An 18795-nucleotide genomic window follows, 5' to 3' on the forward strand; every position below is an offset into this window, starting at 1 on the left:
CCTGTGGTCTCACCACTTGGGACAAATGGGGTAGGCACGGCCCTAAGCAGGAGGGATCTATCTGGTCTTGTGCTGGGTGTGTCTGTGACAGCCCTTCCCAACTCTGGGCCTCAGTTTCCTCATCTGTACCTGTAGTGAAGGAAAGGCAGGACTGCCTGGGCTCAAACAGGAAGGGAAGGGCCTTGTCAGCTTCCTCCCCAGAGTTCAGACTTCCTGTTCAGCGACATGTAAGGGAATTGGAAGACTGGGGGCCAGTCTTCATTTCCCTACTCCCCACTCACTGGGTGACCTCATGGGCATTGTCAAGTTCAGTTTTATTATCTGACAAATGGGGCAAGCCAGCTCATCCTTGGCTCGGGGCCAGCTAATTTGTAGTGCCCCGGGTAGTGCCCAAAGGACAAGCTCCACTGGATCCACCTACCCTTGGCCACCTGCAACATAGCCAAGGGCCATTGCCCAATCCCCCCCCCACGCACACACACACATACCCTGCATACATATACAACACCACAGTAATGTGGTGGCATGTCCACTCACTTGTGCCAGACAGACTCATCTACTATTGAATTCACTGGCAGGGCCTCATCAGGTGGCAGCCCTGCACATGGGCACATGTGTGCAGACCATGTGCACGTCCACATGGACACAGACTTACACACTGCTCAATTAAATGCACACTGAGACTTACACCCAGACACACACAGAGGCAAGTGTCAAATGCATGTACACTCTTGTGTACACAAATGCCTTGGGACACAAGCACATACTTATGCACACACAGCTACCGCCCAGGCCCAGCCCAGCCCCAGAGCTATTCTGAGCCGGGCCTGAGGCCAACAAGGCCAGAGACTGCCAGCTCCCAGCAGGCCCTAGCCACTTGTCACAGGCCCAGGATGCCCAACCCCCACCCCTAAGTTCAAGATCCCCCAGGGCACAGCCTGAGTCTGACTGAGGGGATCCCTGCTTCCTACCCCCTGTTCCTGCAGAGCTAAATCTTAAGCCCTGGGGTTTCAGGCTCCAGGCGAGAACTCTACACAGTGTCCCCTGGCCACTGCTAACTTATTCTGCTCATGGCTTCCAACCCAGAGGCCCTGGAAGCTGGACTGGGTTCCTACAGGAAACCCACAAGAGCTAAAAATAGTACACAAGGGACAAATAGGGTTCTGCAGGCCAGCTTTTGTGCTACCATGCATGGAGTGGACACTGTCTTCCAGGGAAGCCAGGCTGGGGGTCCAGAGCTCTATCGCCCTAAACCTGACGGGCCCAACTTGGGGCAGGTGCAAGGGGATAGAGGAATTTCATGAGATGTAAAAACAGCACTGGACAGTAGGCAGAGCCCTGGGTTAGGGGCTGAAGACTGAGTTTGACACTCCAATTCCTGAGTGTCCTTAGGCAGGACATGACCCCTCTCGGGGCCTCAATTTTTCATGAGTAAATAGAGGAATAAAAAGATGAATAAGGCTTTAACTTTCAGGATGTTCCTCTCACCGTAGTGTGTACTTTTGGAGAATTGAAAATAATGCAAATGTTTAACAACAGGGCCTTTATTGAACAAGCTATTGTTGGGTTTGTTGACAGTGTAATATCATGCTACATTTAGCCACAGTGACAGCAATAATTATGATGACCAGCATTTACTGAAGGCCTGTCATGTGCAGGTGCCATGATACTGTAGTCATACCCATTTTACAGATGACAATTGAATCTCAGAGAGGTTAAGTAGCCCCTGAGGACTCATAGCTGTCAATATGATTGTGCTCCAGAAGCCTTAGTTCTAAGCATTACAGCATCAAAAACTTTAGAAGTTATAAAGCATGAAGCTACAAATTTACAAGAAACATAATCTCAAAGTTTAATTACTTAAATTTTCTCTATGCTAATCTAGTGAATTTTGGATCATAACTTTTTTTTAAGCCAACTTTTGCCATCTTCAGAAGGCACAAAAGGACAGTTAAATAATTAAATTTTCAAATGGTGTTTCTTGTAAATTTGTAGCTTTATACTTCTGTGGTTATTAAAGCTTAAAATTTCACTGAGACTTTCAGGACACCCTGTTATTTTAAGTCAGTGTGACTTCAAGGCCTGTGTGATAGTATTTGATAATGCGTTTGGGGTGCAGGTAGGGGGATCTAGGATACTTGTGTTGGGTAAAAAGCTCTGGGAAAAGGTATATGGTAAATGGCACACAGCTCTCAGCTGTGTTTAAGAGCCTGTGGAGAAGCAGAGCCCACTAGGAGCAGTGGCCTTCTCAGAGGACAACGGGGACAAACATGATTATATTCCCTTTCAGGTCTCTTCGTTGGGCTTGCCTTGATTTTTGGATGGGAAGACGATGAACTTTACAGAAAACAGGGACACCCCTCTGCTCCTGGGCTGAGCTGTCCTGTCACAGAGAGTCAGCACCCCCACAACTGTTTGCTCATATAACCCCTGTGATGATCGTCCTGCCCTCACAATCCCACAGATGAAGAAATCAAAGCACAGGGGAGTAATGATTTGCCCAAGGCCACTGTTAGATTCACTCACCCTAACCCAGTCCAGGCAAGTCCTCTCTGACACCATGCCCCAGGGGTGACCCCATGTTCCTGGCTGGTCAGTGTGGCTTTCCCTAACCTGGCCCATGACAGATGGCATGAGGAAGTGGGGCGCAGAGAGCTGTGGCGAGTGATTTGGGCTGTAGGAATTCCTGTTTGCCTGAGGAACCCCAGACTTTGCCAACCACTGTTGAGGGTCTCCTGGAGAGGTCCCGTAGGCCAGCCGTGCTCTGCCAGTGGCTCTCCCATTTTCCTGCCTGCCCTGTCATCTCACAGTCCCGACACCTGTGGGTGTCTGACACTGGCCTTCTGCCCTCCACTGAGCCTGCCGTGGTCCTTGCTCATCTATGGCACCTCCCAGCAAGAGCCCCACAAGGCTCTGGATCTGCAGGGCCCCCAGTTCTGAGGATGGGCCCAAGGCCCAAAGCACCCCGGCCTGCAGGGGTTCAACACCTGAGCTGCTCCTCCAGCAACCAGCAGGTGGGAAATTAATAATAATGGGAGGAAGGAAGGAAGGAAGGAAGGAAGGAAGGAAGGAAGGAAGGAAGGAGAGAGGAAGGAAGATAAACCAGAAGAGTCTTCCCACCCAGGCTGCCCACGCCTCTTCCAAAGCCCTCCCCAGGTCTCCACAGCCCCTCAGAGCCTCCCACTCCTTCCCGCCATCCCTGGGCTGTCAGGGCTCACCCTGGGGTCAGGACCAGAGTGAGATGTGGGCCACGTTCAGTGTGAGGTCAGGGTCAGGGCTCAGGCTTTGGCCGAGGCTGAGGGTCAGTCAGAGTCAGCCTTTCCAGGGGGAGCCTACCCTGTCCTGCTAGCTGCAGATGTTGGCTCCTTCAGGAACCTTCCACGGCACCCGCAGCTGGCAGTTCTGGCCATACTATCCTCTGCTCCCCATCCCCCGCCCCCAGCTCTGGTGTCCAGGGTGACCAGAGCCGCCTCTGGGCAGGAAGCCAGCCCAGAAAGCACAGGACATCCCTGGGCGCCTGTCACCATGGCAACCCGCCTGCCATGCCCCCCTCCACCTAGGTCCAACACAGCTTTTCAAATTCAGGACGTCAAAATGGGAAGGGCCACCTAGATCAACAGATTCCAGCCCCTCCCTTTTTCCCAGATGTAGAAACTGAGGCCCAGTGGGGAAGGGAGGGTGAGCCTGTTGTTCAGGGCCTGACCCCCCAGCCTGTCCTCCCTCCCACCCATGCCCACCCCACGTTGGTCCAGGTGTGTGGGGGGATGGGGGGCTCTGAATCCTCCCGGAAGGGGGGCGGGCCCTTCACCCGCTCTAATGTGGGGGCGGGCAGCACAGCAACCAGACACCGACGATGAATAAATGATGCCCACCCGCCGCCTGTGACCAGATCGCCACCGTCGAGCGCCAGCTGGCCAGGGAACAGTCGCCGGGCCTGCAGGCATCGCCGGGCTCTCGGACCTGTGGGCCCGAGGGGCGGGCAGCGCAAAGATGGCGGGGCGGTGGCCGGGCGCGGGGCCCCTCTGGGCCCTGGGCGGCGCTGCGCTGGGGATCTGCCTCGCGGAGGTCGCCGGGCAGCTGGTGGAGGTGAGACAGGCGGCGCGAGGCGCTCAGGGGGGCCGTCACCGTCCAGGCGGAGGGTGGGGTTGGGGGCGCCTTTTGAACCGGGAGCTGCCTTTCCTTTCCTCTTGCCCTGCAAGACCTGGCTTAATGGGGTGACCTGCTCCAAACGCTTGCAGGCTGTGGGGAGACAGCCCCAAATCTGAGGGCCCTGGTCTGATGGGAGGGCACAGCTCCTGATTTCAAGGACGTGTGTCTGATGGAGGACATTCACCCTGACCTGATCTTCAGGGTTCCCTGTATGATTGGGGGATATGGCGGTGTCCCGTCTGATGGGGTCACTCAGCACCTCTCCTCTAGTCTCCAGGTCTGACGGGGGGCCCTGGGGAGAGGGGGTGCATAGTCCTCCAGTCTGATAGGGGGGATCTAGCTCCTCATTGTAGGGTGTGCTGGAGGAAACAGCTTCTGCCTCCAAAGGCTCTTCAGGGTCTCCTGTCCAATGGGGCAGACACAGCCTTGGGAACGTGTTGAGTCTGCCTGCCTGCTAAGCATTCAGCCCTGGAGGGACGGGCAGGCAGGGCAGGACTTGTGGCCTTAGGGTCTGTCTTGGTCCTGGTGAAAATGGGGAGCTAGCAGAAGTTTCTAGAAGGGGAGAATCATAATGAGACCTGACTGGACAGAAGAGAATAAATCAGAAAAGGGCACGTCGTTGGGGGAGCTGGGGGGAGCTGCTGAGAGTGCCCAGGAAGAGGGCAGGAAGATGGCTGGGTGGCTGGCCAGGAGCCTGTCTGGGGCCAGGAAGGGCTGGCTGTCTGCAGCCTCCCTGACCCCTCTGTACCCCGTTGCTGCTGAGCCAGGAAGGGGTGCCAAAGAGGCGGACCAGGCCCAGAATTCTGGAGCATGAAGCCAAGAGGCAAGGCCAGGGAGGAGCGAAGGATGGAGCCTAGGCAAGCAGAGTGTAGAGAGAACACGGTGGCACCCAGGAGAACCCTGAAGTGGCAGGTGCTAGGGGACAGGATGAGAGAGGGAGGACAGAGCCTTATCCTGGGGATCTGAGTGGACACAGCCCTCAACTGAAGGGTCTGAGGGGTCTGGGAGGGGGCAGAGCCCTGCAGCCTGGTGCTGGCCTGTCCCTGCTGCTGACCAGGGGTGTGACCGGAGGGCTGGGCTGGAGTCGGATGTCAGCTCCAGTGTCCCTGTAAGGGGAGCCAGGCTGGCTTAAACTGGCTGCCCTGAGGCCACAGGTGCAGAAACTGAGCTGGTCTGGGTATAGAAGAGGCTGAGGATGGGTGGGAGGCTGAGTCAGTTCTGACAAGGACTCCTCCGCAGCCCCCAGGAGCACGTCTTCTCCCAACTCATTAAGGGAAATCGCCTTTGGGGCCCTTCTACCTGCCATCATCCTACAGCCTATGCAAGGGCCTGGCTGAGGCCGGGGACCCAGGAAGCACCAGAAATATGGGCAGGGCTGGGGTCCAGAGCACTACCCACCCCAGCACTATAGGCTTCACCCCTCCAAGCAGTGAGGCTCTGATGGAGGCCAGGACCTCCAAGTTTCAGAGCTCAGAGCTCCAGCAGTGTCCGCCACAAGGAAATGCCAGACTGCTACCTATTACCCTCTACCCAAGACCCTGCCACTGCCCAGCCCCTGGCCCTGACGCTACCAATGTGTGCCAACCACATCCACGAGTACTCCAACCATGTGTGCCCTGTACCCACAAATGTGTGCCCGACCCCATGTGTGCCCCGTCCCCCATATGCCTGAACGCACACATGTGTTTGGCCCTGTACATGTGGCACCCACCCCAGTTCACCCTGATTAAGAGAAAAGAGCTGGGAGTCACGTACCAATTCTGGCGCAGAGATCCTCTCCGATCATCTCCAAGTGTCCCCAACACGTGCCAATGGGTGTTTCTTAGACGAGGAAGTGCCTGGCTTGGGGAGGTACCCATTCCATGCTGACTGTCCAGGGGGAAGCCTGAGAGGATGGTAACCTGTGGGCCTCCTTTCCTTCCCAGAGAGCCAGAGAGACTCCCCAGATGTGTCCGTGTTTGGTTAATCAGATGTGTTGCACAGATGTGCCAGGGTCCTCTCTCCTAAGCGCTAACTCTCATCCACCCTTCAGCCAAACAGAGATCATAACCCTGTCAGTCCCACAGATCAGGGACAGGTCTTGATCAGACCCCCATCCCCCACTTCAGTGCAGGGCCATGTCCTCTCAGTCCTCCATAGCAGGGTCATGTCCCACGGGGAGGCAGGAGGTGGCTGGCCCTGCTCTGCTCTGCTGACTTGCTCCAGCTGTGCTTACCTCTTTGGGCCTCCAGGTGCCGCTGCCGTATTGTGAACAAGTTATTTATGTGGTCCTGTCCTATAAAGACCGTCCTAGCCTTCTGGTCAGAGGAAGTGACTCTGGTAGGGTAGGCAACTATTGAGGTCACCTGGTGGGGGGCCTGGCCAGGTGGCAGAGTCTCAGGCCCTGACTGCGGCTCCACACCCCACTGCGCACTGAGGGTACATGAGAGCAAAGTCCAGAGGGCAGCACAGACCTTGCCTTGTCTCTGGCCTTGGTCCTGAGTCCCCATCTGCCTGTGGGGGCCCAGGACTGGAGCAGGAGGAGAGATCCACAGGCTGCCTGAAGGGACCTTGAACCTGATGGGGACAGGCTGTCCCCTTCTGTCCCTTGGGGCCTTGGTTTCCCCAAGCACCAGCCCCCCTTGCAGTCCAAGTCCCGGCTCCACGTTTCTGGGGCTCTGCTCCCTTCTCTTACGATAAATCGGGAACTTCCCAAGGTCTAGGGCATTGGTCGTGATTCTAGGAGATTGTGAAATGCTCAGGTTGAGCCCTTGCTGAGACCTGGGCCTCTCTCAGCCCAGTCCCACCCCTAGCCTCTGCCTGTCTCACTCTGCTCTCTCCTCATCTGCAGCCCAGCACGGCCCCGCCCAAGCCCAAGCCACCCCCGTTGACCAAGGAGACCGTGGTGTTCTGGGACATGCGCCTGTGGCACGTGGTGGGCATCTTCTCGCTCTTCGTGTTGTCCATCAGTGAGTAGCTGCTCCCTGCCCTCCCCAACACATGCGGAAAAAGCACAGCTCCCCCGCCCCCCCGGGGGGGGCGGCTCAGAGCAGCAATTCCGGGCAGCGCAAGCAGGCCAGGCGCCCGCAGGAGGCCTGCTGTGGTTTCTGGCACCTCCTGATCCACACAAAGTCCCTGTGGAGGGCTGACAGGCCGGTGGTGACCTGAAGTATTCTCCCCAGCTAGGGATGCAGCCACATGGCAATTACGGTAATTACAGGGGACTCCAGGAACCAGGACAGGGACGTGTCATTTTTCCCTATAGCAGGCCTCCTGATGCTTTTCCTGTCGTTTGGCCAGCTTAAAGGGCCCACACCCAGGGGCCCCAGCAAGGCCACCCTGGCCGTAGCTCAGCCCAGAGGCTCCCCAGATGCCCAGCAGATGCGTCTCCCAGGCTGCAAACTCTGCCTAGTCAAATACCATTGCCCCAAATGACTCACACCCATCTCAGTTAGAAGCAGGAGACCCCTTCCTCTCCTGAGACTGGACATGGTCCTTTTAGTCGTCCTTCTCAGGTGGGGGGTCTGGAGTTGGGGGAACGGGGCAGAGAGATACCAGCTGGGTTGGGGAGGCCCCATGGCACTGAGTCTGAGGGAGTTCCCTACAGGCCAAAGGGATTGGGGAGCATCCCCCTGCAAAGGCTTCAGAGAGGAGTCCTGCGAGCTGCGTATGTGGGGGAGTGGGTGGGGTTTCTGGGGGCTCTGCTGGAAAGGCGCTCTGGGTGGGCGGGATGGCGTGAGCTGAGCCGGGAGCAGAGGGTCCCCACGCAGGTCTCAGCGAAGGCCTGCAGGACAGCTACAGAGCGCACCCTGGGTCCGGGCTAAAGCGGCATGCGACTGCTAGCGGGAGTGGTCTCGGGTGAGGGCCCCTGGGGACAGGGCCAACAGCCCACTGTGGCTCCAAGGGAGAGGGGACATGTGATTTGCATGTGCTTCTCCTGGCACCAGAAGCGCTCTCCTTGTGAGAGAAGGTCCACCCTATGCCCCACCATTGCTTCGCAGCCAGGGTGGGACCGGGGTCTGAGCAAGAGGCTGCACTGTGCTCCAAGCCAAGGCTGCAACCCAGTCAGGCTTCTGGGCGGAGGCGCCACAGACAGACAGGTGCGGCTTCGGCCTCGGCCCAGGTGTCCATGGAGGGGGCTCCCTGCACCAGCAGGCGGGTGGGGGAGGCGGCTGCCCTACAGGGGCACAGGAGCAGTCTAGGGTGCAGGTGCAGGGCGCAGCTCTGGGACACCCTGGGGAGCAGGGCTGAGGGCACTGGGGGGCACGCAATGGCCTCTCCGCGGCTCTGCTAGGCCCCACATGGTGGAGGTGCCTGGGGCCCAAAGAGGCACTTGGACTTCAACCACACAGACCAACTCCTACTCCTCACCCCATTTCCTAGAAAAGGGTAAGGGACGGTCCCAGAGACCCCTGAGCAGCAGGGCAGCGCTGGTGGCCTCCATGCGGCGCTCCAGGGAGCAGGACGGCTCCGCCTGTCTCCTGAGAAGGAAACAGCTTTCCTGCTCCCTGGTCTGCGTGGGCCTCGGCAGTGCAGCTGTTATGGGACTGTCACCCCCAGACCCGTGGTGTGCCTCTGGGGGTCTCCTCAGCCTAGGGCCTTGCATCCTAAGCCCCTTGCTTAGCCCTGGAACTCAACCCAAGGCACTTGGTTTCTCTCATTCTGTGATGAGAAGCAACCCGGCCGGGCCTGGTGAGAGGGGCCGTGTTTGAGCCCTGCCCTGGCCTCCAGCAGCTGCCCCTGGAAGCCCCTTGGAGCCCAGGCCCGCCAGGTCTGGAAGCAGCTCCTGTGGGGAGCCTCCAAGTGTGCACGGTCCCGAGGCGGTGCCCCGTGGGTGGCTTGAAGAGGGGGCCCAAGCCAGTGGGGTTGGGGTGGGAGACCAGCCTTTCACACCAGGGTCTGGAGAAGACCAGGACCCAGCTCTTTGGATCAGAAAGGCCTTCTGTCCACTCAGGTCTATCCCCAGACAGCAGGGCCCACTCAGACCTACTGCTGGGCCCTCCCCAGAGCGTCCCTGGATGCTACTGCCTATTCCCTCTGGTCATTCAGGAGCCCAATCTTGTCCTCAGCATCAGAGGCTTTGAGACCTTCTCACTCATTCATTCATTCTTTTCCTTTCACTTTGTGAGTCTGGGGAGACTCAGTGGGGCCGTAATATTTGGCTAAAGCTGCACAAGATGACTCCAGAGGGTGCTCCAGCCCAGGCCACGTAGGTCTGATCCATCTTCCCCAAAATATGCCTGGCTTATCCTGCCTGGCCTTCCTGTCCCCAGGAGTCTGCCAAGAAGTCATGTCTGGTCATCTGATTTATAATAGGAAGCAGCTCCATCCCCTCTCCTGAGGCTGGGGCCAAGGTGGTCAGACTCGGGGTCGGGGGGGCATGCCTCAGAAAAATAAACTTGGTCCAATCAGGTCCTGGCAGTCCTGCCCTGCCAGGCCCATCCCCGGGCTGGCCAGCTCCATGCCCCGGCCCGGCTTGCGTGGGCACAGCCGCCCTCTGCAGGAAAACCGCTCCTGGAATAACTGTCTGAGGTGAACGCCCCAGGGCAGGGTCTGAGCCCTCTAGGCTGGGGGGCGGGGTGCTGCCCAGACTGGGCCTCAGGGAGATTGAGGAGGCTGCAGCTCTGCCCCCTGGGGACTGAGGCCATGCTGGCCCTGCTCTTTGCTGCCTGGTGAGGACAAACTAGGACGCACACGGAGCCCAGAGGCCTGGGTCGGAGGCACAGGGCGCCTCCGGGAAGCTGTGGCTTGAGCCATGGCACGGCTGCCTGCCCCACCGTCCAGGAACTCTCAATGTCGTCAGAGGGACCCTCAGGACGACGACCAGTGGCAGGGCTGGTGCCAGATGAAAGCAGGAGACGCCTGTCCACAAACGATCAGGAGTTTCAGAGCAGAGCATTAACCCCAGCACCAGGCCCTCCTGAGGGTGGGGCGCTGTGTGAGTGCTTGGAGCCAGCTCCGCTTAGGAGACAGCTACCCGGTTCTGTCACGATGCGACACCTCCTGGCCGAGCCTCTTAGGTGAGACCCGCCTAGGTAGATGAGGACGACGCATGCCTGAAGTCTGGGTACCTTCCTGGGTGCCTGAGCTCCAGGCCGGGCCAAGCCTACTCTGTCCTCCCTCCAGTTATCACTCTGTGCTGTGTTTTCAACTGCCGCGTGCCGCGCACCCGGAAGGAGATCGAGGAACGGTACCTGCAGCGAAAGGCCGCCAAGATGTACACCGACAAACTGGAGACAGTGCCACCCCTTGATGAGCTCACAGAAGTCCCCGGAGGTGAGCAGGCCCAGGCCCCCAGGTGCCCGGCCCCGCCACCACCAGACCCCGGCAAGCCAGCCAGTTCCTAGGACCTGCCACCCAGTAGATTCGGGGAGGGAACCCAGCTCTGTCCCTGGACACCAGAGCCCAGAAATCAGTCAAGAGGGAGGCAGGTAAAACGAGGAGGTATTGTGCAGGTGGGAGAGGCATGGAAGGAAGAAGGGAGTGAAGGCTGGAGTGGGAGGTCACGGTGCGAACCTTAGGATGCCAGCTCACTGCCATCACACTCCTCTCTACCCCACAGGTAAGAAGAAGAAGAAAAAGGACACTGTGGACACTGTGGCTATCAAGGTAGAGGAGGATGAGGAGAACGAAGCCAAAAAAGGATAGAAATGAGGACAGCTTCCTGGAGGTGGCCGCTGGGGCTGGCAGGCCCCGGAGTTCAAGTCCTGGCCGGGGGCCAGACCCCTCGGACTCCGAGCTCATCCATGGACCACAGAGGTTGTAGAACATCCTCTCTCCGCTCCAAGGGCATTGCTGAGGCCCATGGCCATGTCCTTACAGCCACGTCCTTATGGCCAATCAGGGGCAGCGACAAGGCTATCAGTGTCCTGCCTCCCAGCCCGGACTCCGCTCCTTTTACCTGATCCTCGTGGCCATGCAGCAAAGTTGGCCCAGAGCCACTGTCCCACTGTCCCTCTGCAGATCCAGAGCAGCCTCCCCATCACCCCACCCCCAGACGTGCCTCTGTCCCACCCTTTGGCCAGAAACAGCAGTGGCTCTACAGGGGCAATGGGGTGTGGGTTCACGTTGGAGAGAGGCGGGTGAACTGGACGGATGAGGGGAAGCTCTGGCAGCAGGAGGTTCTCAGACTTGGCTAGATCGCAGCCCTGGGGGCGAGGGTCTGCCCCAAGCCTGGTGGGGTTCTGGTCTGGTGGGGTGAGCAGAGGTGGCCAGAAGCAGGAGCACCCCAGCCCAGCAGACCAAGCCCCTGCCAACGGCATGCACTTAGTTTACACATTATGATGGAACTGGGGCTGCTGAGACGCCACCCTCAGGCCCCAGGGGCTGGGGCTGGGGCTGCCACTGTGGGTCACGGGTGCAGAAGGCTGAGGCCAGTGGGCCAGGGGGAGAAGGGAAGCAAGCTGGCACCTGGACCCTATCTTAGGAATCCAGGGAATATTTGAGCAGTTGGGGGGCTCTTGGACTGCTTGGTGGCCCTTTCTCTGCTCAGCTGTGGTGGAAGGCGTCAGCGCCCAGCAGGGTCACCAGAGAGGCCTGTTATGGGTGGAGACAGCTGCTTCTAGTGCACCGTTCGCAACAACAGCACCTGAAAGAAGCACTGCTCACAAGAAGGCGCCAAGGTCACCAGGATACTGACTCTGTTGGGATGAGGTGCACAGAGGGACTTCCAGGTGGCAGCGAACATTAGCCGAGGCATTCGGACCTGGCCCTGGAGGCTAAGGAGAAACCAAGGGTTTCGGAGACGGGAGCTGCTGGAAAAGCTCCTGCTGTCCTGCACCCCGCAGGGATTTGTAAATAAAGCTTAGTGCCTTCTCATACCCGAATGACCTGGAGTGACCCCTCAGGACACCCCATCCTGGAGCATTATGTGAAAGGTGATGCAGCCGCCTGGTGACAGGTGCCAGAGGCCAGGCTCAAGTTCCCTTCCCTGACTTCTCTCTAGGCCGTTGTTAGGATGAGCTGGAGGGCGACATGGTGACCGAGAAGCAAAGTGGCAGCTTCAGCCAGCTGGGCACAGCCGAGGCAGGGCACCAGGGTCAGGGAGGAAGCTGCCAGCTCTCCCCTCCCCTTCTCCCCTTGGCCTTCAATAGGCCTTCGATGGTCTGAGCCCAGGGCTGGGCGCACACAAGAGTCATGCCTGGATTCTGACCAGGAGCAGTGAGGGGCCAGAGGGCTGTGGCCGGGGTCATTCTACCCATACAGGCCAGAACCCTCCTGTGTGGCTGGGCAGCAGAAGCCCAGAGGGGCAGAGGGCACTTGAAGTCAAACAGAGAAGCTGGTCAAGCCTGAGGGAGTCCAGGCCAAGGTTCCCTGACCTCTGACCTGGGCCTTCAGCAGACCTTTATGGACAGACATGGCTGCTGATGGTAGGGATAATTTCTGACCCCAGTGGGCAGCTGCCACCATCTCCAGGCAGGGGATGGTGCTGGAAGGTCAGAGTTCACTGCGGTGCTTCAAGGCAATGACGGTGTGTTCTAGCTACTGGCCAGGAGATAGACTCAAGTTAAGCAGAGCCTGCCTCTCACTACCATGTTGTAGAAAGAATACACGCAACTAACTCCCCGGCCCATACAGAGCTACACCCTCACCCAGCCTCATGCTGTGTCCTGGCAGCACCTTCAGCCTGGGCAGTGTCATCTGTCCCCGATGTCATCCTACACAAGCACCCCCGCCGCCTTCTGCAGGAGCCACCCCCAACCTCTGGCTGGAGGCGACCCTGGGCCTCTGCACTTTTCAGTGCCCGGAGTCCCCACCCCACCCCCATCTGGTTCAGGTGGCAGAGAACGAGGGGCCTCCAAAGCCCAAGAAGGAGGAGGCAATTAAACAGAGAAATGTTTAATTGAGCACCTAGTCCCTGTCCTGCCTTAGGGGGACAGGAGAGAGGCACCTGTAGCGTTCTGGAAACGGTGGGTGTCGGGAGGCCCAGGGAGGATGGGCACCCCCAGGGACAGCCGAGACACTCAGCAGGCAGCAAGGAGGCTGAGGAGCAGTGGCAGTGCCAGGAGCAAGAGCCCGGACGGGGCTGGCAGAGCCTGCCCATTCATGCGTTCCCAGATCCAGTGTTTGTAGGCGGCGACGCGCAGGTAGATGGGCGGGGCCTCCTTGTTACTGCAGCCTGGGCCCCAGCTCACCATTCCCACCACGTACCACGTGTTCTCCACGGGACAGGTTAGGGGCTCCCCGCTCAGCTCCTGTGGGAGGGGTGAGAGGACAAAAGGGCCAGGGAGGCTACTGTGGCCTGAGGGAGAAGTGACCCAGCTCAGGGACAAGCAGGGTGTCCCTACACCAGATGTTCCCCACAGTCCCCAAGTGTCCCATGGCTGAGAGGGACCCGGGAGACCTTCCAAGAGCATTTCATCTTCCCTCTCTCTGGTGCCAGTCCTCCACCACCCCCTTCTTTAACCCACCCTCCATCTTCCCACCATCCGCCTCCCCCTCTCCCACCAGACCTCCATCTCTTTCCTCCATCCCCCCTCCTCTTCCCCATCTTCCTGCTTGACCACCCCTGCTCAGCGCCTCCCCACGCTCTGCCCCTGCCCCCCCCTCCCCTGCGCCCCTCCCGCCGGTCCTGGCCAGGTGCCTGGGAAGTCAGTGAGCAGGGGGACAAGTGCTCACGTAGCAGAACTGTTCCCTGTCGGCGGTGTCTTCCACGCACAGCATCTGGGAATTGATGATCCGAACCACGGAGGGGATGCGGGAGAACTTGTGATAGAAGTCTTCACACTGCTTTCTGTCCAGGATGGTGACGGCCTTCTCCTGAGTGATCCGGTACTGAGGCCATTGGCCTGTGGGGCAGGGGCCCCATTCAGGCTTGGTGGCCCGCTGCTGCCCAGTGCCACCGGGCTTGTCACCAACCTCCCTTGGCTCCTTGCCACCCCTCCAGCCTCTTCTACCTGCCATGCAGCAGCCACGGAGGTCGCTCCAGGTCCAGCCAACCTTTCCCAAGCGCTCCTTGAGCTAGACACCTCGGGCAGGCTGCCCACCCTCCGGCCTTGCTGCACCTGGTCTCACCCCGCAGAGCCCAGGCCTGCCTCAGCTTCTTGGCTTTGCCCTTCCGTCTGCCCTGAATGCCTGCCAAGCCTTCTCAGGTCCAAATCTCTCTCTTCAAGCCTTCCATGAAGACCTCTCCTGAGCTTGCCAGATGCCCCTCCCTGGCTCCCAAGCACTGCTTACTCTCCTCTCCCCTCCAGTCTCTGCCCCTAGCCCGAGCTTCTGGGGGACAGGAGACTTCTGACCATTCCCAGCCGTTCCCCAGACAGGCTACGGCAGGGAAGACAGAAAAGCCACCCCCTGCCCTGGGCCGGAGCCACTGTACAGTGGTTTTAGGTAAGTTGGCTCTGTGAGGCTACAGGGAAGGGCACCTCTCTAGTGGGAAAGGCTAGGGGTCCCTGAAGAGAGTGGACATTCCCAGGGGTCCTAAGGAAGTGGACTTTCCAATGACCTGGGACAACATTCCTGCTCTTTGGGTCTTGCTCCTAAATTGGGATGACATGGAACTGAGGACCATTCGGGAGACCTAGAGGGACTTCCAACCTCTGGGTGCAGACTGCCCTTGGCCGGCCACGGGGCCTCCTCTGGGAGCTTTTTACATACACAGAAGCCTGGTCCTCTCACTTGCGAGGACCTGTTTCAGCCCGTGGGGACCCTGGGACTGTGCAGACAGCAAGCGTTTACTCTGTGCCCCTTCCGCCTCAAGGAACTCCTGTTTATCTGCCTTGGCCTGGGCCCAAGTGTTCATGGCGATCACTCTGTTCCCTAAGGCCTGAATGACCATGATGTGCTCACTGCTGAAACCCTCAAGGGAAAGGAGACCTTGGACATGAGAGCCCAAAAGGAGGGTCAGGGTGGGGGGCTTGTGGGAACGAGGTCTCAGAAACAACTGTCTTTGCAGACCCCTGCCTGTGCCCAGGTCCTAACACACAATCTGCCTGGTCTGGGGAGACTCTGACTCACCATCATCCATAGGGAGTCCCCAGCCTGTCACAACGCAGAGAGAGGGGTCCTTCACCACGAGGTCCATGTCGGGCAGGCAGATGGGCCAGATATACTTGCTGTACGTGACTGCCCACTCCAGCTGGAGGAGGGCAATGTTGTTGGCCCGGCCCACCCAGGACCACAAGCGATGGTGCCGGAACCGGCTGTTCACGATGACCTGGAGCACCGGGACGTCGGCGGTGGTCTTAACCTTCTCGTCAATCTGAGGGCTCCCCATCCGTACTGAATAGGTAACACCACGCCTAGGGGGACCACCAAGGGAGTCTGCCGTCAGCTCCAGGCAGCCCACGCAGCCTCCAACCTGCGGCTGCACTCGGAGAGAATCCAGGCAGGCCCCGCCCCCGCTTCAAGCCCAGACCTCACGCCTCGTAACAGATGGATCAGGGCTCTGCACAACTGCGTGGTCCTGTCCTCACAACAGCCCTTCGTTTTTAATGGAGGCGGAAACTGAGGCTCAGAGAAGCCCAGTGACCAGCTCAAAACTGCACAGCTGCTTTCTCTGGTTCCAAACTCTGGGTTCTGCCCAGGGCCCCATGTCGGGCGCTGGAAGTGACAAGGGTCCCGTGCAACCAGCCCAGGTCTCACCCTCTACCCTCCTTTCCCAGCATGTCCTGGGGCCTCTGTGTCCACTGTGAGGCTTGGATCACACTTCTGCCCTGATCCGCCCTCATGGCCAGCAGAGGGGTCATCCTCAGGCTGCTCCCCTGGCACCAGAACGTGGGCATGCCTCCTCTCTTTTCCCCACACCAAGCATCTACTTTCTTGTCCATCTTCTCAGTCACCTGAGAGAAGTGACCTGTCCCCTCTCTGCCCTCAGTGCCCAGACTAGCGCCTGGCTTCCAAGGAGGGTCAAAGGCTGATGGTTGAATGAAGAAAGGGATGAGTAAGTGAAGCAAGGGTGTGGAATGAAAGAATTAGGCCCTTCTTTCCTTGGATAGAAGGAAGGAGGTCTGGACAATGGCTTCCAAGCCCCCATTTTTTATTTGTGGAAGACTGCATAGGACCGAGGGGCCAGAGGAGAGGGGTATGCTCCCTGCTCCCAGGGAAGAATCTGTAGAACTCAGCCCCCATCTGCTTGGAGCTGGGGTGAGGCTGGGCTAGGACTGTGGGGTTCTGCCAAGGGTGCAGCTGCCACTGATGGGCCAGCTGGAAGGAGGACTGGGCCCCACGTGGCTCCAAATGCCTTTCTGCCCAACCACCGAGGCCCCGACTCACTGGATCACACAGTGGGCCACGGTCAGCACCCACTGGGAGGCAATGAGGGTCCCTGCGCAGACATGCGTGTCATCAGCCCACACACTGACCATCCACGGCCACCGCCGAGCCACGGCCTCTGGGTCCCTAAGGGTGGGATCCGGCTCCTGGGACATGCCGCAGGCTGAGGAGGAAGGTGAGAGCTTGATGAGGGAGGGGACCTTCCACCCACATCCCATGGCACCTGCCCTTCCCCTCCCCCCAGCCTGATCTCCCACCTCTCCAGCCCCTGGCCCAAAACCACCCAATGACTCTCCTTTTCCACTGGTCGCCACGTAATGATGCCGTTCCCATGTGGAGGGGGTACCCAACCTCAGAATGGCCTCTGCGCCCCTCAGGTGTCCCTCTCCCTGTCCCCACTGCCCAGAATGTTCCCACTGGTTCCTTGTTCCGGCCAGACTCTCCACAAACTCATTCGTATTTCCACCTGGTTCCCCTACTTCAGCCAGGGCAGACCCCTCTCCTTCCCCTGGGGACCCCCCTCCTGTGATTGAGAGAGAAAGGCAGAGGGCCTAACAGAAAAACCAGCCCTGGGCATGAACAGACACAGCCCCAGCAGCAGACCGCCACGGGGCCCATCAGGCCTCGGGCAGGGTGGACTTGGACCACAGGGAGGTTCCTTCCACTTCACACACCTGCCCGGCAAACGAAGCGTCCCTGCCCGCCCCACGGGCCGGGGAGGATCGTCGCCCCAGGCCGCCCACTCTGTTGGAGGGGCGGCAGTGGGCGCAGACACCTGGGAAGGACTTTGAACTGCAGATGCACCCGCCCAGCGTCGCAGAAGCTCCGCCCCTGGGAGTTTTCCGAATGGGAAGCCAGGGCCCGGGGGCCAGGGCCCGCATTTGTAAAGGCTAACGCGGGAGAAATGCCGGCAGAGCGGGCTGGGTCCTGCGTGTGAGGCCGCGGGCGGCAGTTAAGTTGTGTGAACTGAGCTCCAGGATAAGTATTTCCCAGGTGGGTCGCAGTGGCACATGCCTGAAAGCCACAGCTCAAGACGACACTGGCATGTGTGCCCCAAGACAGCCCCCGGACGGCTCCCTGAAAGCTCCGCTGGGCCGCGCCCCCCCCGGCCCCCCCGCCCCCGCCCTCGGTGTCTGGGAGCCAGGGGCGCTTCCTGTGCCTTCTGCCTCCCCCGCATGGGAGGCCTGGCCCGTAAGAGGTGCTCATGAAACACGTGTCCCCACGTGGACTCACTGTTGACTTGAGAAACAGGGCTCGTCGAAGGCGGCTGGGTCCCCGTCGGCAACGGCGTGGCAGGGGCCTGCCGCGGGAGGCGAGGCCCGCCCGAGGAGCAGGAGGCATTGGGGGCACAGGGGGCGCCAGAGTCGCGGGGAACGGCCGGGGACAGGGCCCCCGGGGCTTCGCCCGTGCCCACGCGGCCTGCGGAAGGGTGCAGAGAGGGTCAGAAGCGGACAGCAAGGCCCTGGCATGGGGGCGGGGGGCGGGGGGCGGGCTCACCCTCCGGCCTCAGCAGCAGCAGCAGCAGCAGCAGCCCAGCCTGGACCAGGGCGGGCGCAGGGGGCCTGCCCCAGGGCTCCATGCCGGGGTCGCAGCGACTGCGCCCCGGAATTCCTCTTGCGACGGTGCCCCCGGCGGGTCTCCCACGACGGCTCCCGGGGTGAGGTGGGAGCGAGCGTCGCTGGTCCCGGCGTACGCGGCGCCCCCCAGCGGCCAGCCTCGATGGTGCGCCCGGTGCCCCGCCCGCGAAGGCGCCCCCTAGCGACTGGCCCCCCTCATGCCTGCCGGACGCACGTGCGGCCTGAGCACGCCCGCCAATGGCCCTGTTTCCGGCCATGCCCGGGGCGCCCTGGTTTCCGCCGTCTGCCCAGGGCTGGTTTCATGCCTTCATCCCTCCCCCGATGAGATGGCCCAGATTGAAAAGTTTTCAACAAGGATTTTTTAAAATGGCGTAATTTTGCCCTGACTGGTGTGGCTCAGCGGATTGGGCACCGTCCTGTAAAGCAAAAGGTTGCCAGTTTGATTCCTGGTCTGGGCACCCGCCTGGGTGACAGTCTGTACCTGGTGGGGGCGTGTGCGAGAGACAACCAACTGATGTTTCTTTCACACGTCAGTCAATGTTTCTCTCCCTCTTTCTCCTTCCCTTCCACTTCCTCTAAAAATAAACCAATAGATAAATAAATAAATAAATAAGTTTTAAAAGACTGCATAATTTAAGCAGCGCTCCACCTTCCCCAATCTAACCTCCATTCAGCAAAGGCCGTCCCCTTACTGATCCATCTGCTTAGGGACAACGGCGCAGGTGAGGGTCCCACTCAGAGAGAAAGAGTGGTGCCGACCACCAGGCCCACCTGGGAGCAGAAGGCCACTCTGTGTGTTGGAATTTGGGGAACATTTTGATGGCTTAGTGCCAAAGATGGATAATATATTTAAAAAGCAGAGTGAGGGAAAGCCTAT

At 59.5% G+C, this 18795-nt stretch overlaps 2 protein-coding genes across 2 annotated transcripts; one reads left to right on the forward strand and one right to left on the reverse strand.

The window, feature by feature from the left end:
* The first annotated feature begins 3087 nt into the window (after positions 1-3087).
* On the forward strand, positions 3088-12974 carry TMIE (transmembrane inner ear). The gene is made up of 4 exons (XM_090284634.1): positions 3088-4086; positions 6980-7097; positions 10255-10404; positions 10691-12974. The coding sequence occupies exons 1-4, from the start codon at positions 3991-3993 to the stop codon at positions 10774-10776; spliced, it is 450 nt and encodes a 149-aa protein (XP_090140760.1). The 5' UTR covers positions 3088-3990; the 3' UTR covers positions 10777-12974.
* A 117-nt stretch (positions 12975-13091) lies between these two features.
* On the reverse strand, positions 13092-18175 carry PRSS50 (serine protease 50). Its single transcript, XM_090284960.1, has 6 exons — positions 17839-18175; positions 17591-17760; positions 16342-16541; positions 15085-15368; positions 13747-13916; positions 13092-13322 (listed from the first exon to the last, which is right to left on the reverse strand). The coding sequence occupies exons 1-6, from the start codon at positions 18173-18175 to the stop codon at positions 13092-13094; spliced, it is 1392 nt and encodes a 463-aa protein (XP_090141086.1).
* Positions 18176-18795: the final 620 nt, after the last annotated feature.

The sequence above is a fragment of the Furipterus horrens genome, unplaced genomic scaffold (genome assembly GCF_987537825.1).
Source record: "Furipterus horrens unplaced genomic scaffold, mFurHor1.1.pri manual_scaffold_7, whole genome shotgun sequence".
NCBI lineage: Eukaryota > Metazoa > Chordata > Mammalia > Chiroptera > Furipteridae > Furipterus > Furipterus horrens.

Bases quoted from the DNA above. Each gene is read 5' to 3' on its own strand.
- TMIE (XM_090284634.1), top strand. From the start codon at position 3,991: ATGGCGGGGCGGTGGCCGGGCGCGGGGCCCCTCTGGGCCCTGGGCGGC. The intron at 7,098-10,254 runs GTGAGTAGCTGC...TCCTCCCTCCAG, and splicing joins GCTCTTCGTGTTGTCCATCA to TTATCACTCTGTGCTGTGTT. The intron at 10,405-10,690 runs GTGAGCAGGCCC...TCTACCCCACAG, and splicing joins GCTCACAGAAGTCCCCGGAG to GTAAGAAGAAGAAGAAAAAG.
- PRSS50 (XM_090284960.1), bottom strand. From the start codon at position 18,175: ATGGCCGGAAACAGGGCCATTGGCGGGCGTGCTCAGGCCGCACGTGCG. The intron at 16,542-17,590 runs GTTTCTCAAGTC...TGTGGGTGGAAG, and splicing joins AGCCGCCTTCGACGAGCCCT to GTCCCCTCCCTCATCAAGCT. The intron at 13,323-13,746 runs GTGAGCACTTGT...CCCCTCCCACAG, and splicing joins ACAGGGAACAGTTCTGCTAC to GAGCTGAGCGGGGAGCCCCT.